Consider the following 26742-nt stretch of genomic DNA (forward strand, 5'->3'; position numbering starts at 1 on the left):
GTCCGTCAACCGCAGGGTCATTTTCGTAAATGAACAATACAAACTAGTCGACGATTTAACAGATCAGGGCGTCCTGTTGTCCAAAACGGCTAAAACCAGCAAAAGAAAAGCAAAAGCGCAAAAAAGTAAGAGAACCTCTTCTCTTCCACTTATTCTTTTCTCTCTCTCGCTGTCTCTCTTTCTTTAATATCCAACTCCCTTCTTTTATTTGAAAGCTTAGTTGCAGTTATTCTCTTTGGGTGGGGTGGTGGTGGTGGTGGGATGGGAGCACCGGCGGTGGGGATACTGATGGTGTTGGGTGTTATGATGGTAATGGGAAGAAGCGAAATGGTAGCGGAAGGAGCGACGTGGTGCATCGCGCGGAGCGGGGCGAGCGCGACGGCGTTGCAGACGGCGTTGGACTACGCGTGCGGGGCAGGGGCGGACTGCCTGCCCATCCAGGCGAGCGGGCTCTGCTACCTGCCCAACACCCTGCCCGCCCACGCCTCCTACGCCTTCAACTCCTACTATCAGCGCTCCAACGCCGCCCCCGGCTCCTGCGACTTCGCCGGCACCGGCACCGTCACCGTCACCGACCCCAGTAAGCTCCCTCTCCTCTTTCTTTCCTTTGGCGCGAATCTCAAGGTGCGGGTGGGTCTCGAGATGCGTGTCCAGCTGGAAAATAGTGCACCTGGAGAGATCTTTTCCGTGTGAGGGCCGCACACCGTGGTGGAGGTTGTACCTTGTTCAGTCGCTTCGACCGGAAAAAGGCTTTGCAAAATAATGTATATTCTTGGGAAACAGGGGATCATGGGAACGGACTAGGAGTGCTTCTTACTTCTAGGACTTTGTTCTTTTTTGTTTTTATTTGACTGTTGTTATTAGAATACTATATACTATATAATTTTTGTGGGGTTCGGGGTTTTAGAAATGTTGTGTCGTGGTTTTTTTTTGTTTTTATTTTAGTGTTTTGTCGCATTAATTTAAAAAAAATATTGTCGGGTCTTGTGCATTGTTGGTTTTTCTTTCTTTTCTTTCTTTTTTGTTCGTTTGTTGTTGTTGCTTTAATTAATTGTTATCTTGAATTTGTAATCGTTTGATATGGTGCATTTTAATAAGTTTAGAATTGATTTGTTTAAAAAAAAAATGATGTGTTGTAGGTTATGGATCCTGTACGTACCCTTCTTCAAAAAGGTATGTCTCCTAGTGATTACTTTATTTAGTAGAACTTTAAATATGAAACAAGACTGACTCTCTCTCTCTCTCTCTCTCTCTCTCTCTCTCTATTCACTGACACACGCAGAGCCCCAGAGGAAATATCTCTGTTTCCTAGGATGTTCTACTCTTTCTTTCTTTTTTTTTTGGGTGGGGGTGGGGTTTTGAGACGTAGATCATGGCTTTAAGTGCAACATTGTGACAATCAAAACTATAAATATGATTTATAACCATCGTGATCCAAGTTCATGGCATGTTTCCCTTCACTGATAAGAACTCTTATGTATATTAATGTAGAGAAGTATATGGTCTGTCAAAAATGGCCATTATATGCACAGTATGACCATTATATAAGAGCATTATGGGATATTGCAAGGCCCGTAATTTTTCATGCTGCTTCAAGATCACAATGCAAGATGTTAAATAATATTGTCTATTTACACAACGATATCATTCTAATTTAAATTACTCTAAAAGCCATATTACAGGACATAGTGTGCTACTATACAGGCTAATAGTGGGCATTTTGATGCAAATAAATATTCCTATATTAGTTTGGACCTTTAGAACATGCATTCAGTTTTAAACTAATTTAGTCAAACTCCTTTTTGGAGGCATAACTTGAAGCACATATATGTTTAAAGGATGTGGGAACTCCTTTGGAAGCTTTGCAAGTTCTGTGTTTCAAGTTTCGGCTAGTTTTCTTAAGCCTTGTAATAGTAAAATATTGACCTAAAAGTTTAGCTGTGGGCATTGAAAAGATTTTAATTTGGTCGATTTAGTGTTGGTTTTGATTCAGTCCTAGGTGGAATGCTTTGGGTGAGGAAGCGTTGCTAAATATTTCTAGTGCTGAGCATGAATCATGTATGTGGGAAGAAGCATTAATGGCTGTGATTTAGGTCTGTGACTTTAATCTAGAGTCTTGTATCTTTCTCACATCCCATGTCTATGTTTATCAATGGTACCTCTATCCACAAGCAAAGAATCTGGCCAACATTTGCTGTACATATCAGTATTATACTGTCCTGGTTCCAAACCAGTATGCAGTCTTGTATCAGACCGGCACTCGATATGCTTCGCTATCTTGTACTATACCACATATTTCGATATTATAATAGAATATTCATATAGGATCCAGTACTGAGATGGCTAACCTTGATTCTGACTATTGGGACTTTCAAGAACCCATCCCATCAGCCCAGCTACTTGTTACTATCCTCTGCCTCTAGCCTTCCAAAAGGAAAGAAACCGGCTCAGTCCAACCAGCCTAGCAGCTACTGCTGCCATCCCTTTGATGGGCTTCAAAGCATCAGCCTAGTAATCCCTTGTACAGCAGTCTCCAAAGTATTAGTGGAATATTACCAGCATTGGATACATGCAATGCTTGTTAGAGGAAACATGATTGGCTATGGCTTAGCATTTGACTAAAGACTTTTCACATGTTGTACAGTTGTATGCTACTTTATTTATACACTTCGCTTTTGCTAGTGGAGTCATCCTGTGTCACTCCCATTAGGAGAGCAAGAACTGAACCAGGAAGGGACTGCCTGTCAGAGATGGAAGCAACTGTGATTAACACATGGGGTCCAATTGGCATTGCTGTAATGCTTTAAGGACAGCCATACCCATGGCTTCATAATTTTGATGAATAAAGTTATCTGATAAACTTATCCCTTTATGATGGATTCTGTGTAATCCTAAGGTCAACTCCTTAGCCTTCTACTTTTTTTGGCTTTCATTATTTAACTCATAGACCTTGTTATCTTCTTTGCTCCATCATCTGGATGGCAGGACCCATATCTCAAATTCAATGATTCTTCCCTAGACCTCACTAAGTTTACTGCAAAAAATCTACAGCCTGAGATGTTTTCCTTGCATCTTGAATTAAATTAAGATTATTTGTAGTTATTTTTTCTGGATGGTAGTTTTGTTGTTAATTGCTTCCTATATTGGAAGAAAACCACTTTACTAGTTACAATTGCTTTGGTGCTCGTAGAAAAGCTCCAACCATCTCACTCCCATTGCCATTTCGGGCCTCCACCAACCATACTCCCACCATGACGAAATAACTAGGCAGATGTTGATGAGTATGTCATCAGCAAGTTGAACATGGAATGAGGCCTAGTTTAACTTATATGGGGCTGATCTTGTTCGGTGAGTTAGATCTGGAATTGAATAAAGGTTTTGATTGTTGAAATTGGTCTTCTCCTTGACTCCATGTTTACATCCTTTCCTACCAAACTTCGCTTCATTCCTATCCATCCCATTTGCATAAAAAGTCTTGAGAGGCTCCTAAGAAACTGTTCTACCTCCTTTGTTTGAGATGTTTTGTAATGAATTGTCATGCCCCATATATGGGATATAATATGGCCATGCTACCGAGGGATACCACCCTCAATAATATGAAGCCTATCAATCACAGTTAGCTAAAATCCATTATAAATAAAATATAGTAAAAGATTTAATTTCATCATTCATCACGTAATTAAACCTTTGGAGTGACTAAATCCAAAATCAAATATCAAACTCATATCTCAAAATTCATCAATACTTGACTATAAGTATATAATTATCCAATAAATTAAGATTCAGCTACAAAATCTCTAAGCTCACTAGCATAGACCCTCAAGTTTGGGTTATCCTTCATTTCTAACATTATTCATGTAGATGAGAAAAGAAAAAGAAAAAGATATGAGCTATACCAGCTTAGTAAGTAAATCTTACACTATCTTATTTGGATTAAGTATAAGTTTATACATGTATTAATAAATCATTTAGAGAATATTATCATTAGATCGAAGATAAAACTTTCATAATCATGGTATATCATAAATCAATCATACTCATATAAATCATACAATTTACATAAAACTGATTTCCAATGCATAACATAAATAAATTCATAAATCATGTCAATTTTATAGATAAAGTTATAAATTATTTATCATTTTATCATATCATAATTCTTAATAATTCTCTTAGACTAAATACTAAGGTCACTTTATATCCGTGACAGGGCCATAATCATCCAAATACCAACTATTAATATCCATTGGCAGGGTCGTATACCAACTACTATTATTCGTTGGCAGGATTATGTACTAACTACTATTATCTGTTGGTAGGATCGTATACCAATTACTATTATTCACTGATAGAATCATATGCCAACTACTATTATCCACTAGCAAGATCATATGCCAACTACTATTATCCGCTGACAGAATCATATAAGCTATTTGAGAGCCTTTTAACATGTTTCTTAAAATAAGTATTTTTAAATCATATTTCATTAAATCATATTTTTTTAAATCATGCATAAATGTGATGCTAAATAATTTTATAAAGCTCATGGTCCATAAATAATTTTTAATAGTAAAATAATCATGAAATCTGTTGGTGCAAAAATCCGCCTGCGCCGGAGAAGCTGGAGCTGAGGAAGCCGCGGTCGCCGCCGGGACCTGCAAGGGAAGTCTAAACCGGAGGTGGGGTTGCTCCGGCAAGACCCTCCGACGCTCAAGTCAGTTCTCTGCCTCAACAAGAATGGAGTGCTCGAACGGAAAGTTTAGCAGAGTTTTGAGATAAGGCAAAAGAGCTTAAAGAATAACGTATCTGAGTCCCCCTTTTATAGGCGGGGGAGGCAACGGACTGATGGCGACGTTTGTAACCGCCTGGTAGTGGGCCGCCCACGGTCAGGGGAATTGATTGCGAAAGATAATGGAGCAGACACGTGGGCATCACTTCGACTCGCCACGTGGAATCTGTTATGAGGGGTGGAGCAGCGTCCGTCGTCAGGAGAATCGCATGGTATCCGTCGCAGGAGGTGGAGCAGGTTCGTGGCCGTCACTGTGGCCTGCCAGGGGATAGTGGGGCCGTGCGGAGTCCGCCACAGGAGGTGGAGCAGGGCGGTTATGGCTACTGCGGCTTGTCAGGGAATGATGATACTGCGCGGAGTCCGCCACAGGAGGTGGAGCAGGGTCGCGGCCGTTTTGAGGGCCTGTCAGGGGGCGTGGATCTGTCGATTGAAGCTCGGTAACGGCCGGAGCCCAGTTTCTGTTGAGGTCCGGATGAGGCCCTCCGGGCGGTAGGGGTCGTGAGCGGAGCCCGGCCCCCGTAGGAGTCCGGGCGGAGCTGTTCTGATGTTGGCGGCAAAGTCCGGCTCCCGTAGGAGTCCGGACGGAGCTGCGCTGATGTCGTCGGCGAAGTCCTGCTCCCGTAGGAGTCCGGACGGAGCTGCGCTGATGTCGTCGGTGGAGCCCGGCTCCCGTAGGAGTCCGGGCGGAGCCGCGCTGCAAACAAAGTTAAGGGTGAAGTCCGGCTCTGATAGGAGTCCGGATTGAGCTTACCAGCCGTTGATACTGAGAGCGGAGCCCGGCTCCCGTGGGAGTCCGGGCGGAGCTGCGTTGATGTCGACAGTGGAGCTCGGCTCCCGTAGGAGTCTGGGCGGAGCTGCACTTGCTGATGGCGGTGGAGCCCGGCTCCCGTAGGAGTCCAGGCTGAGCTGCACTTGCTGACGGCGGTGGAGCCCGGCTCCCGTCGGAGTCCGGGCGGAGCTGCACTGCAAACAAAGTTAAGGGTGAAGTCCGGCTCTGATAGGAGTCCGGATTGAGCTTACCAGCCGTTGATACTGAGAGCGGAGCCCGGCTCCCGTGGGAGTCCGGGCGGAGCTGCGTTGATGTCGACAGTGGAGCTCGGCTCCCGTAGGAGTCTGGGCGGAGCTGCACTTGCTGGTGGCGGTGGAGCCCGGCTCCCGTAGGAGTCCGGGCGGAGCTGTTCTGATGTTGGCGGCAAAGTCCGGCTCCCGTAGGAGTCCGGACGGAGCTGCGCTAATGTCGTCGGCGAAGTCCTGCTCCCGTAGGAGTCCGGACGGAGCTGCGCTGATGTCATCGGTGGAGTCCGGCTCCCGTAGGAGTCCGGGCGGAGCCGCGCTGCAAACAAAGTTAAGGGTGAAGTCCGGCTCTAATAGGAGTCCGGATTGAGCTTACCAGCCGTTGATACTGAGAGCGGAGCCCGGCTCCTGTGGGAGTCCGGGCGGAGCTGCGTTGATGTCGACAGTGGAGCTCGGCTCCCGTAGGAGTCTGGGCGGAGCTGCACTTGCTGATGGCGGTGGAGCCCGGCTCCCGTAGGAGTCCGGGCTGAGCTGTTCTGATGTTGGCGGCAAAGTCCGGCTCCCGTAGGAGTCCGGACGAAGCTGCGCTGATGTCGTCGGCGAAGTCCTGCTCCCGTAGGAGTCCGGACGGAGCTGCGCTGATGTCGTCGGTGGAGCCCGGCTCCCGTAGGAGTCCGGGCGGAGCCGCGCTGCAAACAAAGTTAAGGGTGAAGTCCGGCTCTGATAGGAGTCCGGATTGAGCTTACCAGCCATTGATACTGAGAGCGGAGCCCGGCTCCCGTGGGAGTCCGGGCGGAGCTGCGTTGATGTCGACAGTGGAGCTCGGCTCCCGTAGGAGTCTGGGCGGAGCTGCACTTGCTGATGGCGGTGGAGCCCGGCTCCCGTCGGAGTCCGGGCGGAGCTGCACTTGCTAATGGCGGTTCCGCCGTGGGTTCCGGCTGTGGGTATTCCATACCCAACACCAGTCCCCCTACATCCGAGTTTTGAATTTCAAACGAAGGAAGTACACAGACGTACAGCCGGAACCGTCCCTTCGAATCCCGCGCCCCGCCGCTCCCAGATATTTTGGCATTAAATGAGCGCGTGCCGGAGTCTTTTCGAATTGGGGCGGTACGAGAGGACGCTTCGAAGACCCCGCAGGTACGCTGGTCTAGGTACGGTGCAATTATGACCCTGCCAACCGCCAGCCGCCTTCAGCCGTCTGTCATGGGGAGTGGGACACGCGTCGGATGCGGACTGGCCTGGGGGGATTCGAGATCATTATGGCGCCGGATCCCAGGGCCTATTTAAACCCGTCCTCCCCCTTCAGGCGCCCCACTCCGTTTCTGATTTCTTGCTGGCGTCTGTCATCTCCCCGAGAGTCCGCTCTAACGAACGCCCTCTCGAGCCGTAGGCGCCTTCCGTTTCTCGCTCCCCAGGCCTTCAGAGCAAGATAGGTTAGTGCCCACCTTCTTCTTACCGCCTAGGGTCCTCTCCTCCTTTCACTTTTGTATTTTCTCCTGAGTTGACCTCCGGTGTCTCCCTCCCCTCTCGTCTTGCTTTTCTAGGGTCCTTTAGGTTCTCCCCCAAAGAAAAATGTCTTCCGATTCTTCTGCCCCCGCAAGTTCGGGGAGTTCTTCTGCTTCAAACCCCCAGGCCCCTGTCTCTGCGGATGAACCCGCGTTCGGGGCAGGGCCTTGTCCGGTTTTCGCACTGGGCGCCATTCCTTGTTCGTCGACTCCGGACGAACTTCTCCTGATAAGGGCTCGGTACGGGGTTCCTTCAGAGTACGACCTGGAGCTTCCTGGCCCCTCCGACCGGGCTAGCGCTCCCCCTCCTGGTCGCTTTTGTTTGTACCAGGAGGCATTCCGTGCCGGACTCCGGCTTCCGCTTCCTGCTTTTGTTGCCGCCTTCTTTCGTTTCTTAGACATTTCTCTCGCCTCTGTCGCCCCGAATTCCTTTAGGTTTTTGATAGGGTTTCTCTCTCTCTGTCACATAGCCGAGGTCCAGCCTTCCCTCTCCCTGTTCAGACATTTCTACACTTTCAAACGCCATCCTTCAGCGAAGGACTGGTGGTACTTCTCCCCTCAGTTCGGTAAGAAGGGGTTGCTGAAGGGCGCCCCTTCTTCGATTCACAACTGGAAGGGGAAATTTCTCTTCATTTACTGTCCGACCCTGGAACTGGGCCTGCCCCCTTGGGGGTCTCTGAGGGATTCCGTCCGCCGGGCTCCCAGCCTGGGAAAGGACGACCTTCAGGCCGCCCAGAAGCTCCTGAGTTACCCCGCTCCTTCTCTTCCGAACCTACTGAGGGAGCAGCTTCTTTTCAACATCGGCCTGAGCCCTCAGGATCCAGCAAGTATATATCTTTCCTTTTCTTGTCTTCTTCTTCTCTCTCTTTCTTTCTCTCCTCTTTTCTCTTTCTCTTTTTCCTTTCTCTTTTTTTTTTTTTTCTTTTTTTGGACTAATTGATGCCGCTTTTTCCTTTTTCTTTTCTTTTCCCTTTTTTTTTTTTTTTTTTTTTTAGCAATGGACGCCGAAGCCACTCGGATGCTCGCCAAGGCCATGAGAGCCCAGAAAAGGAAGGGCGCGGCGACTTCTGGCTCGGCGAAGAGGGCCAGGGTGGAGGAGACGGGCTTGGCCGTGCCCGTCCAGGCGACTCCGGCAATCGACATTCCTTCGGATGCCGAGCCAGCGGCCCCCCGGGCTCCCTCAAGGAGCCCGCCGACCGGGGTCCCCATCCCGGAGGTCCGCCCCGCGGAGGCGCCCGCCGCGGGGAGGAGGAGAAAATCGGTGGCCCGCAGGCCGAGCAGCCACCGAGCCGCCGCAGACGAGTCCGTCTGCTCCGAGGGGGGATCGGAGAACCCCTTCAACGACAAGGCTCTGATCCGTCGGCTGCTCGATGGTTGCATTCTGTCCGATGTCGTGGAGAGGATCGACCGTGCTGATCCCGAGCAGCGGGCCTGGGACACCTTGGGGTCCTTTCTTAAGGTAAGCGGATTTTTATTTGCTCAGTTGCTCGGTCTTTGTTGTAATTCTCCATCTGTCCTTGCAGATCGGGCACCAGCTCTTCGCCTATGTCGAGGCGTCGGGCCGCATGAGAAGGGACCTTCTTCGGGCGGAGGAGCGTTGCCAAGACGAGGTTGCTCGTCTTCAAGCGAAGACGGCCGAGGTGGCCGCCCTCCGGGAGGCCCTGGAGAGAGAGAGACAAGACCGGGAAGAGGAAAGGCGAGCCCGGGAGGAGGAGAGGCAGAGCTTGGAGGAGTCGGCAAGGAAGGCGGAGGCCGAGGTCGCCCATCTGGCCGAGCAAACTCTGGTTCTAGTCTCGGAGGCCAGGACCCTTGCGGTGGAGGAGTTCAAGACCTCCGCAGAGATGAGGGAGCTGAACGTCCAGTTCGGCCTGGAGGCGTTCACCAAGGGGTTCGAGCTCTGCCGAGAGAGGGTGGCCGGCAGATATCCCGACCTTGATCTCGGCTTTTTGGAGGAGTCTGACGACGAGGCCGCCCCTTCGTCCGCTGCTGCCGCAGTCGTGCCCCCCGCGCCGAGCTCTCCACCCCCTGCCCCCGAGGTCTGAGACCTCCGATCTTGTATCTTTCTTTTGTCGCCATATTTCCTTTCCGCTTGTCTTCAAAATTAATCAATAAAGTTGAATTTCTTATTGTGGATGGTCTTTCCTTCCCCTTGCTCCTTCTTTTCTGCCTTTCTTCTTGTGATGAGCTGGTCCTTGACGTTTGCATTTTTCGATGGCAGCGCCCCGCCGAAGCACTCCCCTTGCCCCTGGGGGTCCCACTGAAGTCGACTATCCAACGGCTCAAAAAGGAGGTCCTCCACCTGACGAAGAAGTTGAAAAAGTCGGAGGACGAGCTCCGCAAGTCGAAAAAATGCTATTCCGAGGCCGCCGCTGAGGCCGCCCACTTCAGGAGTCTCCAAGTGAAGGCAATCATGGACTACAGTCGGAGGAAGGCGGACTTCGCAAAGGAGCTCGAGGAATGCACGAAGAGCGCCAACGATCGAACTTGGGCTCAAGAAGCCAGGATCAGCGCCCTTAAGGTGGAGCTGTCAACTGCGAAGAGGAGGATCGGCCAACTGGAAGGGAACTCATCCCGGCTCTCAGCGCGGGACGAGCAGATATGGTCACAAAAAGTTTCCGACCTCCAGAGGCAGCTTCAAGATGCTGAGGTGAGCCACGATGTGCAGCGGGCCAGCTGGCGCCGGCAGGTAGAAGAGTACAAAGGGAGATTCCGTCGGACGGCGGACGAGGTTGTTCGTCTCCAGGGGCAGTTGGTCACTAGGGCGCAGCTTGCTAACGCCCAAGATACCGAAGAGCTCCAAGCCTTGAGAGGCACCGTCGAAGGGATTTCTGTCTCCCTTGGGGAGAAGACAGCCGAGCTCCAACAAGTAAAAATCCAACTGGGGCTTGAGCGGAAGGCCGTCGCGGACGCAGAGGCGGAGTCCGAAGTTTTGCGGAAGTGGCATCGGGAAGCGGAGGCTGAGAGCCGGCGACTTCGTCAGGTGCTCCAGGATATGCTGCAAAAGAAGGAAGAACTAGAGGAAACGGTGGAGAGCCTGAGGCAGTCTTGGTCGAGGGATGGAGGTGATCACCCTAGGTTAGAGGGAGCAGGACCTCCTTAGAGTTCTTTTGTAGTCACCCCCTTTTTGTAGCTGCCCCTTTTTCTCTTGTCGTTTTGTCCCTCTTTCTCTGGCCGTCCTGGCCCTGTAGTACATATATCGGAAATGAGGAAAAAGCATTTTGTGTTACCTTGTCCGTGCGTAGCACCAATATTGTCGTTCGTTGACCCTTTCTCGTCGTTTGGCCTGTTTGGCTTAGAGGTCGTCGTGGGAAGGGGCTCTTCCCTTCCATCCGATCTCGTCATGTGGCCAAGCCTCGCCACCGTTCTTAATCCTTGCTGGCGAAGTAGCGGATGGAGCCCGGCTTTTTTGGCGGCGGAGCCCGGCTCCCGTAGGAGCCCGGGCGAAGCTTTCCTGGCGGCGGAACCCGGCTCCCGTAGGAGTCCGGGTGAAGTTTACTTTGGCGGCGGAACCCGGCTCCCGTAGGAGTCCGGGTGAAGCTTCCCTGGGCGGTGGAACCCGGCTCCCGTAGGAGTCCGGGTGAAGTTTACCTTGGCGGCGGAACCCGGCTCCCGCAGGAGTCCGGGCGAAGCTTCCCTGGGCGGTGAAACCCGGCTCCCGTAGGAGTCCGGGTGAAGTTTACCTTGGCGGCGGAATCCGGCTCTCGCAGGAGTCCGGGCGAAGCTGCGCTGGGCGGTGAAACCCGGCTCCCGTAGGAGTCCGGGTGAAGTTTACCTTGGCGGCGGAACCCGGCTCCCGCAGGAGTCCGGGCGAAGCTTCCCTGGGCGGTGAAACCCGGCTCCCGTAGGAGTCCGGGTGAAGTTTACCTTGGCGGCGGAACCCGGCTCTCGCAGGAGTCCAGGCGAAGCTGCGCTGGGCGGTGAAACCCGGCTCCCGTAGGAGTCCGGGTGAAGTTTACCTTGGCGGCGGAACCCGGCTCCCGTAGGAGTCCGGGTCTTCCATTTTGCTTGAGCCGGCGCGAGGTTCTCGTTATCAGCCTGGCTTGTGGGGGCGCGTTAGGGCGCCGTAGGGCCTCTCCCCCCTCCGGTCTAAAAGAACCGGGTCTTCAACTTTGCTCATGTCAGGACGAGGTTCTCCTCCTGTTCCTGACATGGCTGTGGGGGCACATTAGGGCGTTGCAAGGCCTCTCCCCCCGTCCGGTCTAAAAGAACCGGGCCTTCGACTTTGCTCAAGTTAGGGCGAGGTTCTCCTCCTGTCCCTAACAGGGCTGTGGGGGCACATTAGGGCGTTGTAAGGCCTCTCCCCCCATCCGGTCTAAAAGAACCGGGCCTTTGACTTTGCTCAAGTTAGGGCGAGGTTCTCCTCCTGTCCCTAACAGGGCTATGGGGGCACATTAGGGCGTTGTAAGGCCTCTCCCCCCATCCGGTCTAAAAGAACCGGGCCTTTGACTTTGCTCAAGTTAGGGCGAGGTTCTCCTCCTGTCCCTAACAGGGCTGTGGGGGCACATTAGGGCGTTGTAGGGCCTCTCCCCCCATCCGGTCTAAAAGAACCGGGCCTTTGACTTTGCTCATGTCAGGACGAGGTTCTCCTCCTGTTCCCGACATGGCCGTTGTTTTTGGAGGGGTCATATCCAGTCATAATACATCCGCGTTAAGTAGGAGGAGCGCGTTAGCTAAAAAGAAAAGTAGATTCAAAACGAAATAGCAAGCAATACATTTACAGTTCTCCCGTTCCTCCTTGAGGCCCTCCGGCGATGGAGTCGATGGTCCCGATAGGAGGCCGGTCCCCGGGCTGCTCCTCCCTTTTCTGCGGTTCGGGTGGTGGGAGGGCTCTTGGCCGGTCTCCTCTACCCTCAGGCCGGCGGCGGATGAATCTGTCGAGCCGACCTCGCCGGATGAGTTCCTCGATCTCGTCCTGGAGCTGGATACACTCTTCGGTGTCGTGGCCGTGGTCACGGTGGTAGAGGCAGAACTTGTTGGGGTTGCGCTTCCCGGGGTGCGTGCGCATCCTCTCCGGCCTAGGAAGCAGCTCCCTGACCTCCATCAGTACCTGGGCCTTCGAGGCGTTGAGGGGGGCGTAGCTGCGGAACTTCCCTGGCGGGGAACCCCGCCGAAACCTGTTGTCCGGGCTCCTCTGCCTGCGCGCCCGGGGGGGAGTCCCAGGAGGGGATCGGGAGCGAGGCCGGGCTTCCTTTGGCCTCTTCTCAACTGCGAGCTTACCAGAATTTTCCGCCTGGCGCTCCCTCGCAGTCTCTTCATCTTTCATTCTGAAGGCCTCTTCCGCTCGGGCGTATCCTTCAGCCCGAGCCAGCAGATCAGCGAAATCCCTGGGGTACTTCTTCTCCAGGGAGTATAAGAGATCATTCTTCTGAAGGCCGCCTTTCAGGGCGGCCATGGCAACCGACTGGTCCAAGTTCCGGACTTCCAACGCCGCGATGTTGAAGCGGTTGATGTAGGCCCGTATGGACTCCCCTTCCCTCTGCTTGATGTTGATGAGGGACTCCGAACCTTTTCGGGGACGTCGGCTGCTGACAAAATGGGCCACGAATTGGTGGCTCATTTGGTCAAAGGAGAATACGGTACCCGGCTTCAGAGCTGAGTACCAGTTTCTTGCTGCTCCCTTCAAGGTAGACGGGAAAGCCCGGCACAAGATGGCGTCAGGAGCACCGTGGAGCAGCATCATCGTTCGAAAGGCCTCCAGATGATCGATCGGGTCCGACGTCCCGTCGTAGCTTTCGAACTGAGGAAGCTTGAAATTCGGCGGGATCGGTTCCTGCATAATCATTTGGGAGAAGGGAGGGTCAGTGCAGATATCCTCACCGTAAGCGGGAGGCGCATGGCGGAGTTCTTCGATCCGCCGGTTCATCTCCTGGAGCCTCCGGTCCAGGAAATCCTCTCGACTTCGAGTCTCGAGGGTCCTTTGGCAGAATGGGGGCAGGGATCTCCCAGGGGTGGAGTCGTGGTCCGATTGAGGGCTCTCCACCCTTGGATTCGCCTTCCCGGGAAGGACGGGGCGGCTGGCCCAGGTGGCCCGCCCCGCCGCCGGGTTCTGGCATTCCGGAGATGCCCCTTCTGGATGCGTCGACGCCTGCGGCGGCTGCTGCTGCATTGCCTGTACGGCCTCGACGAGGCCTTTGACCTGCTGTGCCAGCAAGTCAAACTGCTCCGCGCCGACCGCCGTCGTCGGAGGGGGAGGAGGAGCTGGCTGAGAAACGGGAGGGGAGGCCGGAGCCTGAGATCTGACCGCGGAGGCCGTGGACCGCCGGGTGGACGCCCTGCGCGGAGGCATCGGGTGTCGATCTCGCGGGGGAGGATTAGGAGTAGATGACGGAGAGATGGCCAGAGACGGCTCCGTTGAGCGCTCCTTCAAGAACAAGGGTGCTGCGAAGACACAGGCCCCTTCCTCTAGCGCCAATCCTGTTGGTGCAAAAATCTGCCTGCGCCGGAGAAGCTGGAGCTGAGGAAGCCGCGGTCGCCGCCGGGACCTGCAAGGGAAGTCTAAACCGGAGGTGGGGTTGCTCCGGTAAGACCCTCCGACGCTCAAGTCAGTTCTCTGCCTCAACAAGAATGGAGTGCTCGAACGGAAAGTTTAGCAGAATTTTGAGATAAGGCAAAAGAGCTTAAAGAATAACGTATCTGAGTCCCCCTTTTATAGGCGGGGGAGGCAACGGACTGATGGCGACGTTTGTAACCGCCTGGTAGTGGGCCGCCCACGGTCAGGGGAATTGATTGCGAAAGATAATGGAGCAGACACGTGGGCATCACTTCGACTCGCCACGTGGAATCTGTTATGAGGGGTGGAGCAGCGTCCGTCGTCAGGAGAATCGCATGGTATCCGTCGCAGGAGGTGGAGCAGGTTCGTGGCCGTCACTGTGGCCTGCCAGGGGATAGTGGGGCCATGCGGAGTCCGCCACAGGAGGTGGAGCAGGGCGGTTATGGCTACTGCGGCTTGTCAGGGAATGATGATACTGCGCGGAGTCCGCCACAGAAGGTGGAGCAGGGTCACGGCCGTTTTGAGGGCCTGTCAGGGGGCGTGGATCTGTCGATTGAAGCTCGGTAACGACCGGAGCCCAGTTTCTGTTGAGGTCCGGATGAGGCCCTCCAGGCGGTAGGGGTCGTGAGCGGAGCCCGGCCCCCGTAGGAGTCCGGGCGGAGCTGTTCTGATGTTGGCGGCAAAGTCCGGCTCCCGTAGGAGTCCGGACGGAGCTGCGCTGATGTCGTCGGCGAAGTCCTGCTCCTGTAGGAGTCCGGACGGAGCTGCGCTGATGTCGTCGGTGGAGCCCGGCTCCCGTAGGAGTCCGGGCGGAGCCGCGCTGCAAACAAAGTTAAGGGTGAAGTCCGGCTCTGATAGGAGTCCGGATTGAGCTTACCAGCCGTTGATACTGAGAGCGGAGCCCGGCTCCCGTGGGAGTCCGGGCGGAGCTGCGTTGATGTCGACAGTGGAGCTCGGCTCCCGTAGGAGTCTGTGCGGAGCTGCACTTGCTGATGGCGGTGGAGCCCGGCTCCCGTAGGAGTCCGGGCTGAGCTGCACTTGCTGACGGCGGTAGAGCCCGGCTCCCGTTGGAGTCCGGGCGGAGTTGCACTGCAAACAAAGTTAAAGGTGAAGTCCGGCTCTGATAGGAGTCCGGATTGAGCTTACCAGCCGTTGATACTGAGAGCGGAGCCCGGCTCCCGTGGGAGTCCGGGCGGAGCTGCGTTGATGTCGACAGTGGAGCTCGGCTCCCGTAGGAGTCTGGGCGGAGCTGCACTTGCTGGTGGCGGTAGAGCCCGGCTCCCGTAGGAGTCCGGGCGGAGCTGTTCTGATGTTGGCGGCAAAGTCCGGCTCCCGTAGGAGTCCGGACGGAGCTGCGCTGATGTCGTCGGCGAAGTCCTGCTCCCGTAGGAGTCCGGACGGAGCTGCGCTGATGTCGTCGGTGGAGCCCGGCTCCCGTAGGAGTCCGGGCGGAGCCGCGCTGCAAACAAAGTTAATGGTGAAGTCCGGCTCTGATAGGAGTCCGGATTGAGCTTACCAGCCGTTGATACTGAGAGCGGAGCCCGGCTCCCGTGGGAGTCCGGGCGGAGCTGCGTTGATGTCGACAGTGGAGCTCGGCTCCCGTAGGAGTCTGGGCGGAGCTGCACTTGCTGATGGCGGTGGAGCCCGGCTCCCGTAGGAGTCCGGGCTGAGCTGTTCTGATGTTGGCGGCAAAGTCCGGCTCCCGTAGGAGTCCGGACGGAGCTGCGCTGATGTCGTCGGCGAAGTCCTGCTCCCGTAGGAGTCCGGACGGAGCTGCGCTGATGTCGTCGGTGGAGCCCGGCTCCCGTAGGAGTCCGGGCGGAGCCGCGCTGCAAACAAAGTTAAGGGTGAAGTCCGGCTCTGATAGGAGTCCGGATTGAGCTTACCAGCCGTTGATACTGAGAGCGGAGCCCGGCTCCCGTGGGAGTCCGGGCGGAGCTGCGTTGATGTCGACAGTGGAGCTCGGCTCCCGTAGGAGTCTGGGCGGAGCTGCACTTGCTGATGGCGGTGGAGCCCGGCTCCCGTCGGAGTCCGGGCGGAGCTGCACTTGCTAATGGCGGTTCCGCCGTGGGTTCCGGCTGTGGGTATTCCATACCCAACAAAATCATTCTTTTCATAATAAAACATAAATTTCATAAACATGGAGTTTATATCTCATAAAAAGTCATTCATACTAAATATTCATAGAATCACTATTTTATGATAAATTATAAGTTTCATAATGCATATGTTCAATCTTTATTTTATGCAAACATAGAATAATTTTTTTTATGATAAAATAATTGATAATTTAAAAAGAAGTAAGAAGTGTCGAGATTACTTATCTTATCTACTTTAGCCCTTTAAACTTCACTAAATAAATTTATTGAACCTATTTAACATATTAAAAGTATAATTAATTTTTATTCGATAGATTCAATCATAAGGAAAGAAGACTATAGATTGGACAATCAGTCCAATAGACCATCCAGAGGTCGAGGCAATTCAGGGCCTCTTAGATAAGGGTCAGATCTAAGCAACTTGATCAAGAAATCATAAAGCACGAAGATCAAAATCAAGATCGATTAACAAGATTTATCAATAGTAGGTTTCAAAGATACTAGACATGGCTTGAATGGAATTGGCATATGGCATGATATCAAAGTGGTCTCGAGTCTCTTTGAAAAGATCATCTCAGGTTCATATTGGGGTTCATGGATTAGATAGAGAGAAAAAGAGGGAGTAGAGAGAAATTCAAGAGAGAGAAAGCCCTTCTCTCTCTTTTTCTTTTTTTTTTTCTTCTTCACTTCTTGGCCGAATAGGGGAGCATAGGGGATGGTGGCTGGTGGGTCGGAAGACCAGCAATGGGTGGTGGTGGCATGCGGCCGACGATGGCAGCGGTGGATGGCCAGAGGCAGGACCGGCCAATCAAAAAAATCATGAAAAAATCATAAAAAATAGGGGTTCCGAGCCATTCTTGGATTTTCTCCATTTTTGGCTATTGGTTGTTCACCGATGGCCGTGACTTTGTCGGGAAGCATTGTAGGGAGGCTGTGGAACTCGACGAAGAGTCCAGCATCAAAAGGCAATGGCATCAGTGAGCGGAAAAAGGGGGAAAATGGGACCAAAAATTAAGGGAAGTGGGCGGAGGTCTTCCTTGGTCAATTTTCGATGAAATCGATGGCCGGCGGTGGTGCTTAATGCCAAGAGAAGAAGGGAAAGAGAGAGAGAATGAAGGACCGAGACCTTACCTTGGCTTCGGTGGCGTCAATAGCCTCGATTTCTAATGGGCACAAGCACGGGGGGGCTATGGCTTCAATGGGAGAAAAGAAGGAGAAAAAGGCTCGATGCTTGCTGGTGGAGAGCCTTTGTGGGGAGAGGGGCTTATTTATACAGGATCTTCTGGGTTTTGGCAGCCCTAGGAGTCCCATTTCAAGCCAGTTTCAATGGGGAAGAAGACTCCCATGGGGAGTCTTTGTTCCTCTACTTTTTTCTTTTTTCTTTTTTTGGGGCCCCTTTGAGATTCATGCTTAGATCAGGTTATCACATGAATTGCATGTACCATCTCATTTCTGCCTCTTCAAAAAATATAACCGTGAAATGATTACAGACATGAGCCTCATCAAGAACAGCAGGTTCTTCATTGAAGCAAAATGTTTAGCTAAACAACATTGATTGGGGATGTCTTGGTTGATCCCACATACTATCAACTATTTGTTGGATGGCTTCTACATAATATGACATGGCTAGATATCTCTTAATTAAGATTTTAAGTAGATGGATCAGTTAACCTTGAAAGTTTCATCTTGATGTTGCAGTTGGTGGTCTTCCATATCTTTAAAAAGTTCATAATCAAGGGCTTCTTAGGTCCTCCTCTAGCCTTGTTCATTTTGTGATTTTATTGGGCTAGTTTGCTTAGAAATGTGTTAAATGAATCACTGGCTATTGCACAGTGTTTAGGGGAAAGCTCTATTATTTTGGTAAAACAAAGAACAATCAATATCCTCTGGTGAAGTTGAATCTCAAATTAAGGGCAATGTGTGTTACAAACTCACTTGATTCTCTTGCCTTAAAGATTCATGTGTTGTGAACTTAATTCTCTTGCTTTAAAGCTTTCAGCGAACAATTTTATTTTGCCAGGTTCAAGCAACCTTATGCATTGCTATCATCTGCATCTTTCACTAAAATATCACCATGTCATATGAAAGAATATCTAGAGTAGGGCAAATTAAAACCTCATGCATCCCAACCAAGCACCAAACTGCAGATTTGTTCACTAAGCCTTGCAAGAAGAATTATTACTATCTTTAACATATGAGTTATATTTGGTGACAGTCACACTGTGTTAAGATATTACACCATGTCAGTAAGATTAGATGGCATATCAATGAGATACATCAGCATCACAACATCAGGTGAGTTTGACTAGGTAGATCACTGGCATTATTTGAAATCTCTGTATACTTCAAAAAATGTCATAAAGGTCATGAAAATATTCATCACCGTAACTGCAGATTGTAGAGATCAAGTGATGGCTTTGTGAACTAGGTAATGGCCCCCGAGGTCACATCTCTCCTCTCCTTTAGGGAGGTTCTTTATTTGTATCTTGGGTGGTACATCTTGAGTACCTAGACCTGGGTATTCACACTAGGTGGGTGTTCCCTTCGTTTCTTCCAGAAAAAAATGTGGCTTTTGGAGGCCTTTATAAATTTAGGTGACTAAGGTTTGTTTTTCTTCCAGAAAAAGTTGTGGCTTTTGTAGACCTTTATAAATTTAGGTGAGTAAGTTTTGTTTTAGGAGTCCAGTCCAAGGATATTGACTATGTCATGCTTTCTATTTTGCTATTTTTTTTTCTAGGAAGTCTAGGACTAGCCTATTTTTTGTTTCTGGTCTTGTAGGAGATGTAATTATGGATCATTTATGAAAGCTATCAGTTTAATGAAACTTTTCTGAAGGCTTAATTTTCAATTCCCTTGAAGCAATAGAATAGCACTTTTCCTCTTCCTTTTTGTTGGGTGGATGTCTGGCCAGGACACCACCTCCCAAGATCCTTTCAGTACCACGCGATGCAGCAGGAAGAAAGAAGAAACAAAACAAAAGGAAAAACAATCAAAATACGTAGATCAGCCACAAAAGGGCTCGCCTCCACGGGGCATGCAAACTTCACTATGAAAAGAAAATTTTACAAGAGGAGATCTCACCCTCAACCCTTGTACACTCAATTCTCTCTCACATGAAGTTTTCCTCACAAAAGCTCTCTCTCTCTTGGAGACCCCCCTGAACCCCTGAAGAGCCTGGCGACCGCTGTCCAGGAGCCTCCTGCTCCTTCCCTCACAGCGCCCTCGCCCCTCTCTCTCTCCTCTGGTTCGTACGGCGGCGAGAAAACAACCACTCCCCTCTGTTACGTCTCAGGACCTTTTTAAGGCTTAATCATAGGTTAAAACACATTTAGAAAGGGATTAGGACTCCTTAACAAGGCCAAGAAACCCTCCTGACCGTCGGATCAAGACCGGGAGCTCTCTGGGCCATCCGATCGCGCTCCGGTCCACGGAATAGGGCCGTGGACCGCGAGAAACGCGTGGGAAACGCCCACGCGGTCCGCAGACCGCGCCGTGGACCACCCGGTCCACGGTGGACCGGGGATGGGCCAGCAGGCTGCTGGGTCGCGCGTCCCGCGCGGGCCTGGGCCTGGGCCGCGCGTCCCGCGCGGGCCTGGGCCTGGGTCGCGCGTCCCGCGCGGGCCTGGGTCCCGCGTCCCACGCGGGCCTGGGACGCGCGTCCCGCGCGCCGCCGCCTGCGGCCGCGCCGCTGCCGCCCGCCGCCGGTCGCCGGCGGTCCTCCGCCGCCTCGATTCTCGTGCCGACTTCAAAAGCTCGTATCTCCTCCATCCGAGCTCCGATTCAGGTGATCTTGGTCTCGTTGGACTCCGTTTTTCGCCGCGAACCTCGCTGTGGGCTCAATGTGGGCTGAATCTCGAGGCGTCAAATCCTAACAATCTCCACCTCGACTCGATATTCGGCCTCCTCCAAACTCCGAGAGCTTCTGGATCTCCTCGCCCCCATGCCCTGGGGCAATCGCCTGTTGATCATGGATGGGCAAACATGGGAGTCGAGCCAGGCTGCTCGATCCCATCTCCGTCGTATGCTGTGCTCCTCCTGACCTGAGACCTGCTCGGGGCATCATCCTGCGGCAATAGGAATCTTACCTTGCGACGTCGCCTCTCGTCCTCCCGAGTCTCCTGTCTCGTGCCCGATCCGCCTCCTGGAGCTCCACCTCGCTCTGGGCTCCACCTGGCTCCCGATGCTCCACCTCGCACTGGGCTCCCTGCCAGGTAATAATGTCCTCTGCTCCCCTTCTTCCCCTCCAGCACAATCCTATCGCCGCGTAGCACCCTCAGGATTCCTCCACCAGCTACCGTCCTGTAGCCTCTCGAATCCAGTCTGCTAAGTGAGATAAGATTCCGCCTGAAATCGGGTATGTATCGGACCTCCCCCAATCTCCTCACTGCACCGTCATGTGTCCTCCAGCTGACCGTCCCAATGCCTCTGATCGCACAGCTCGATCCATTCGGCAGATATACAGTGCTCTCACTGTTCTCCAGGGAGTCAAACTGCTCCTCTCTGCAACACACATGATAGGGGCATGCAGAATCTAATATCCACTGCTGGGAAGAAGTAGATACCTCGTCAGATATCTCCAGGACATCTCCATCTGAATCACTGCCGGCCGTCGCTACAGCAGCCACCGTCCGATTTTTCAGTTGAGGGCAATCTCTGGCTAGATGCCCCAACTCCTCACACCGGTAACACCTGGTTTTGCTCAAGTCCCTCCTGGACTTAGACCGCCCTCGATGCGATCTCCTGTCGCTCCGTCTACCGCCTCCTGCACCTCCAGAAGCCACCAAAGCTGAGCTATCGCCACCTGAGCTCGAAGCTGGGTTCTCCCTCCTGAGAACCTCGTTCTGGAGTATCGCCGCGGTGACCTCGTCCATCTTGATAGTGCTCTTCCCCACTAGAAGAGCAGTCACCAAGGACTCGTACGAAGGAGGAAGCGACGCCAGCAAAACCAGCGCCCTGGTCTTCTCCTCAACGCTCTCGCCAACGCTGAGAAGGTCGGTGAGGATCTTCTGGAAGTGGCTCAAATGCTCCTGCACGCTCTGTCCCTCAGTCATCCGCAGTTGGTAAAACTGCCTCCAGAGGAAAAGAGTGTTGGTGAGAGACTTCGCCATGTACAACTCCTCGAGCTTCGACCACAGCACCGTCGGGGAAGTCTCGCTCAGCACATGGATCACCACCTCATCCGCCAGGTACATACGGATGGTACTCACCGCCTGCATCTGTAGCCGTTTCCAATCCCGCACCTCCATGGTAGTCGGTTTCTCATCACACAAGAGAGCTTCGATCAACCCCTGTTGGATGAGCACGTCCTTCACCCTTGCCTGCCACAAGGAGAAATTGCTCTTACCATCAAACTTGTTGATCTCCATCCTGATTGTTCCTGTTTTCTCCATCTTCAGTCTTGCTCACCACCACTGCAATCTGCGTCCTTGTACCAACCTGGCTCTGATACCACTTGTTGGGTGGATGTCTGGCCAGGACACCACCTCCCAAGATCCTTTCAGTACCACGCGATGCAGCAGGAAGAAAGAAGAAACAAAACAAAAGAAAAAACAATCAAAATACGTGGATCAGCCACAAAAGGGCTCGCCTCCACGGGGCATGCAAACTTCACTATGAAAAGAAAATTTTACAAGAGGAGACCTCACCCTCAACCCTTGTACACCCAATTCTCTCTCACATGAAGTTTCCCTCACAAAAGCTCTCTCTCTCTTGGAGACCCCCCTGAACCCCTGAAGAGCCTGGCGACCGCTGTCCAGGAGCCTTCTGCTCCTTCCCTCACAGCGCCCTCGCCCCTCTCTCTCTCCTCTGGTTCGTACGGCGGCGAGAAAACAACCACTCCCCTCTGTTACGTCTCAGGACCTTTTTAAGGCTTAATCATAGGTTAAAACACGTTTAGAAAGGGATTAGGACTCCTTAACAAAGCCAAGAAACCCTCCTGACCGTCGGATCAAGATCGGGAGCTCTCTGGGCCATCCGATCGCGCTCCGGTCCACGGAATAGGGCCGTGGACCGCGAGAAACGTGTGGGAAACGCCCACGCGGTCCGCAGACCGCGCCGTGGACCACCCGGTCCACGGTGGACCGGGGATGGGCCAGCAGGCCGCTGGGTCGCGCGTCCCGCGCGGGCCTGGGCCTGGGACGCGCGTCCCGCGCGGGCCTGGGCCTGGGTCGCGCGTCCCGCGCGGGCCTGGGTCCCGCGTCCCACGAGGGCCTGGGACGCGCGTCCCGCGCGCCGCCGCCTGCGGCCGCGCCGCTGCCTGCGGCCGCGCCGCTGCCGCCCGCCGCCGGTCGCCGGCGGTCCTCCGCCGCCTCGATTCTCGTGCCGACTTCAAAAGCTCGTATCTCCTCCATCCGAGCTCCGATTCAGGTGATCTTGGTCTCGTTGGACTCCGTTTTTCGCCGCGAACCTCGCTGTGGGCTCAATGTGGGCTGAATCTCGAGGCGTCAAATCCTAACACTTTTCTTCTTTCTCTTGCTTACTCGAGATATTGTTGATACAAACCTGGGCTCCTATCACTTCTTCATTTGTTACCTTGATAAAGGGGTGTGATCCATCTAAACCATTTGTTTTCTTGGTGTATCTCTCATTTGTGTAGATACTCCATCAGTTGATAAGAGAAATATAGCCCATGTAGGTTTTTTAAACTTCTAAATATAAACAATTGGTAGAAGCATGGGATTCTTCTCCAGCATCCAAAGATGTAGAAGGGCTTAACAAGAAATGGAGGAGAGGACAATGTTTTGGTGAAAATATGTCTATGTGAATCAACCCACCTAGCCTTTCTAAAATTTCCTTTGATTCAATTCTGTGCTTGCTTCAGATTAGCTCCATAGAAAGGACCTTCGTGTCTATATTGTTATCACCAATTATAAGAATAAGCCCACATTGCATTATGTCAAATGTCACAAATGTTTTGATGTTGAAATAATTGCATAACTGTAATCCTTCCTCTTCCCATGGGTTAGTGCACTCTTGTCCAAGTTTTGTTTTAGGTGTTACAGACACTGTGTTTGTGCTTTCCATGTTCTTCCCCCTTGTAATACTCTATCCTTCTCAGTTGTTATCCTACGAGCCTCATTGAATTCATTCCATCGTATGTCATTTGTTCCTCTTGGCTTTCTCTGGCCATCGACTATGCTCAGCAAATGGACCACCATTGAAGCCATTGATAATGCCCCTGCATTCATTTACTTCTTTCAGCTTTCATTTCATTGTCAACATCAATTACTTCATTGACTTGCTTCAGGATAGAATCCTTTGTTTCCTGGATATGGATCTTGATAGAAACAGGTAGCAGCCTTTTCTTTTGGGCATAATAGATGTTTTTTTTCATCCTGTGACTATGACCCTGTATAGAGTATTCCTCATATTTTGTTGGACGAATGCAAGGAAAAAAGTTATGATGCAAGAAATTCTAATTGGAGATCCGGTAATTGCCATAACATTGACTGGTTCTAGTTAGCAAAGAATAGAGTTATTTGAGATTTCATCTTTTGAAACTTATGTTTTAATAGTTATAATATCATTGCATGTGAAATTCCAAAAGTACAGCAATTCATGTAGAGCATGTACTAATACAAATGACTCACATCGCTTGGCAAAAGAATAAATGAAATGGATTATGAAAACTAGACTGCTGTGTTGTAATATGAGAACCGGCTAAAGAAATTCGGGGGCCTGGGTTTTTTAGCATCTCACACTAGCAGAAGCAAATGTTAATTTCGGTTCCAATTTTTCCAAGTTGATACCCATAAGGAAAATGAATCATGGGTAGTCCTTGCTACAAATAATGAGAATGTTTAGTTATCAATTGTTTAAATGGGTTGATTAACAGGTTGATTTAGGCTCCATGTCCTGATATTATTTAATGAGTTTTTCATTTTATGATCACAATGTTTACACTTGCTGCGCTCCTTCTGCTTATTGAATACATGGGTTGACTTGCATGACATAGCTTATTCATCAAGTTTTATGTTTATTCTTATTTTGGTTTTGTTAGTGCAGGCAAGACAAAGTTAAACAAACAATGAAGGTTTGTTCTTTAATATATGGTTAGTGGAATGGTGTAAGAAATGTATTTATCTCCTCTGTGAAAAAGTGATTAGTTTCGCATTTAATGACTTAGCAGCCTAGTGGTCATGTTATTTCTGATTATCTAAAAATAGTTTCCCTTCCCCTGGGTCCCTTGCCAGCTTTGCAGTAAGATCACAATTTTGACAACATAAAAGAGAAACGAAATTAGGAACCATCATGGAACCCACATACCTTTTGGCATGTTTCTTGGCAACTATTATGCATTTCCCTGCTGCGCTGTTTGATTCTAACTAGATTTTTAATAAGAATGTTGATAAATGCCTTGAGTATTCTGACGGTACCACCATGTTTAAATGTAGGCTATAGGAACAAGAATGACGTAGCATGTTTACCAACCTACTTGTATGGCTAGGAGGTACTCATGTTTTATAGCTAACAATGGTGGATATCTTGATTTCAGCACTGCAGGAGGATCAACAGCCAACACTCCCAGCACAAATACTCCGACAAGCATACCAACAAATGCACCTCCAGTGCCAGGTATCGGCGGGCTGAGTCCTCCAGGGTTCGTGCCGAACTATGATACCTCTGGTGCTTCTCCTCTGCTTTCCCTCCTGCTATCAACTTGCATTTGCTTCCTCCTTATTTGATGGCTGAGACAGGCTGTTGTAGTCTACATTTTTGTGAAATCCACCACAGTTTTGTTGTAGAATTGGTAGCCTCTTGTGGTAGTTGTTTAAAAACTGACTAGATCAGTCATGTAATCTTGAAATGTTTGCAAGAGTAGTGAAGGAGTTGGTGGGGTGGTGGGCAGTGGATACAGGATCTTCCTCTCTTGGGCTATCGAACAGTTAGGGACTTCATGCGTGCAATGTCATGTAAGTTCTCTCCGCCACTCCCTCCCTCAAAAGAGAAGGGGGTCATGTAAGTTCTATTCTTGGGTCCAATGCAAATTTTTAGTTTGTTTTTATCTAGTCTAAGAATCAGATGAGATGGCAGGCAACTGGACCCAACTGGGCTTGGTGATATTTGTGGTTGTGTTTTGTATGGTTAGATGTGGATCAGGCTGTGAATTGGCACATCTCAATTTCAATCTATATATGAGTTGGATCAGAAAATACAAACCTAGTATATTTTCATTTGGTTTAGATTGGATTGGGTTTAAAATTTACTTTGCTGGTCTATTGGTTATGGACAATCCAAAAACAAACCATAAAAAGACATTAGTGGTTACCTGATTATATCATAAACATACTTTGCAAGAAAATAACAAATAAATAATATAATTATATTATTAATGTTGCTATATGAGGATTTCTAGATAGCTACAACTAAATTGTAGGAAATAACACAATTTAATATTTAACCACATAAAAGTTATTTTAAAATATCTTTCTACAAAATATTTCTGCATGAGGTCATGGACAAATTAACTTTCTGCAACCTCTCTCTCCCGAATGCTTGCATGATATTTCTGCAAGAGTACCGGGAAAGGACTCATATGCATCAAGACTCTGGTCCCCTCAAGCTTTTGCTTGAAGAAGGGTGTCATGATGATTTTAATTTTGATTGAGAGTTAGAGATAGGGTATTGATGCCATTGAAAAGATGATCTGGCTTAGGTTGCTGGGTTGGAGTTTAAAAGAAGGGATGGAATAGTCTCCGAAAGGCAGGTTAGATCTTTAAGAAGCATGCAGAATGAGTCTTAGTCCTCAAGTGATCTCATGAACTGATCCTATAAAACCATCAAAGACAACAAAAATTCTCATGTCAGGGTTAAAGTTTTCTGGTGGCAAACCCTCCGATGTCCAAGTCAATCTCCCATGGAAGCAAACAAAGAGGCTTGAGATTTCTAGTTGGATTTGTGATGATTGAGATCCAAAAACAAACCATAAAAAGACATGAGTGGTTACTTGATTATATCATAAACATACTTTGCAAGAAAATAACAAATAAATAATATAATTATATTATTAACGTTGCTATATGAGGATTTCTAGATAGCTACAACTAAATTGTAGGAAATAACATAATTTAATATTTAACCACATAAAAGTTATTTTAAAATACCTTTCTGCAAAATATTTCTGCTGAGGTCATGGACAAATTAACTTTCTGCATCCTCTCTCTCCCGAATGCTTGCATGATATTTCTGCAAGAGTATCGGAAAAGGACTCATATGCATCAAGACTCTGGTCCCCTCAAGCTTTTGCTTGAAGAAGGGTGTCATGATGATTTTAATTTTGATTGAGAGTTAGAGATAGGGTATTGATGCCATTGAAAAGATGATCCGGCTTAGGTTGCTGAGTTGGAGTCTAAAAGAAGGGATGGAATAGTCTCCGAAAGGTAGGTTAGATCTTTAAGAAGCATGCAGAATGAGTCTTAGTCCTCAAGTGATCCCATGAACTGATCCTATAAAACCATCAAAGACAAGAAAAATTCTCATGTCAGGGTTAGAGTTTTCTGGTGGCAAACCCTCCGATGTCCAAGTCAATCTCCCATGGAAGCAAACAAAGAGGCTTGAGTTTTCTAGTTAGATTTGTGATGATTGAGATCAAGTATGAGGTGGAGTGAAGTGTGGATGGAGAGATGGAATGAGAAAATCCGACGGGCTTCGGATAATGCTTGGAGCATATCCAATTGAAAGATTGTTAGATATATATCCTAAAAGCCAATATGACTGACACATTGTAATAAATCTAGTATATAATTTTATATTTAAAATATTAATTTGATCAATAAAAGGGTAAGTTTTATTTTCAATTAACAGTGATGTATCTGAAATCGTCCATGGAATAATACTTCAACA

The 26742-nt window shown here is 50.1% G+C and overlaps 1 protein-coding gene across 1 annotated transcript; it reads left to right on the forward strand.

The window, feature by feature from the left end:
• Nucleotides 1-222: 222 nt before the first annotated feature.
• Nucleotides 223-24902, forward strand: LOC105035466 (PLASMODESMATA CALLOSE-BINDING PROTEIN 1-like). The gene is made up of 3 exons (XM_073243975.1): nt 223-580; nt 1140-1173; nt 24395-24902. The coding sequence occupies exons 1-3, from the start codon at nt 262-264 to the stop codon at nt 24582-24584; spliced, it is 543 nt and encodes a 180-aa protein (XP_073100076.1). The 5' UTR covers nt 223-261; the 3' UTR covers nt 24585-24902.
• Nucleotides 24903-26742: the final 1840 nt, after the last annotated feature.

Source organism: Elaeis guineensis, chromosome 9 (genome assembly GCF_000442705.2).
Source record: "Elaeis guineensis isolate ETL-2024a chromosome 9, EG11, whole genome shotgun sequence".
Taxonomy (NCBI): Eukaryota; Viridiplantae; Streptophyta; class Magnoliopsida; order Arecales; family Arecaceae; genus Elaeis; species Elaeis guineensis.

Excerpts from the sequence above, each read along its gene's own strand:
- LOC105035466 (XM_073243975.1), top strand. The coding sequence starts at position 262 with ATGGGAGCACCGGCGGTGGGGATACTGATGGTGTTGGGTGTTATGATG. Across the intron at positions 581-1,139 it reads CGTCACCGTCACCGACCCCA|GTTATGGATCCTGTACGTAC; the intron begins GTAAGCTCCCTC and ends GATGTGTTGTAG. Across the intron at positions 1,174-24,394 it reads ACGTACCCTTCTTCAAAAAG|CACTGCAGGAGGATCAACAG; the intron begins GTATGTCTCCTA and ends TCTTGATTTCAG.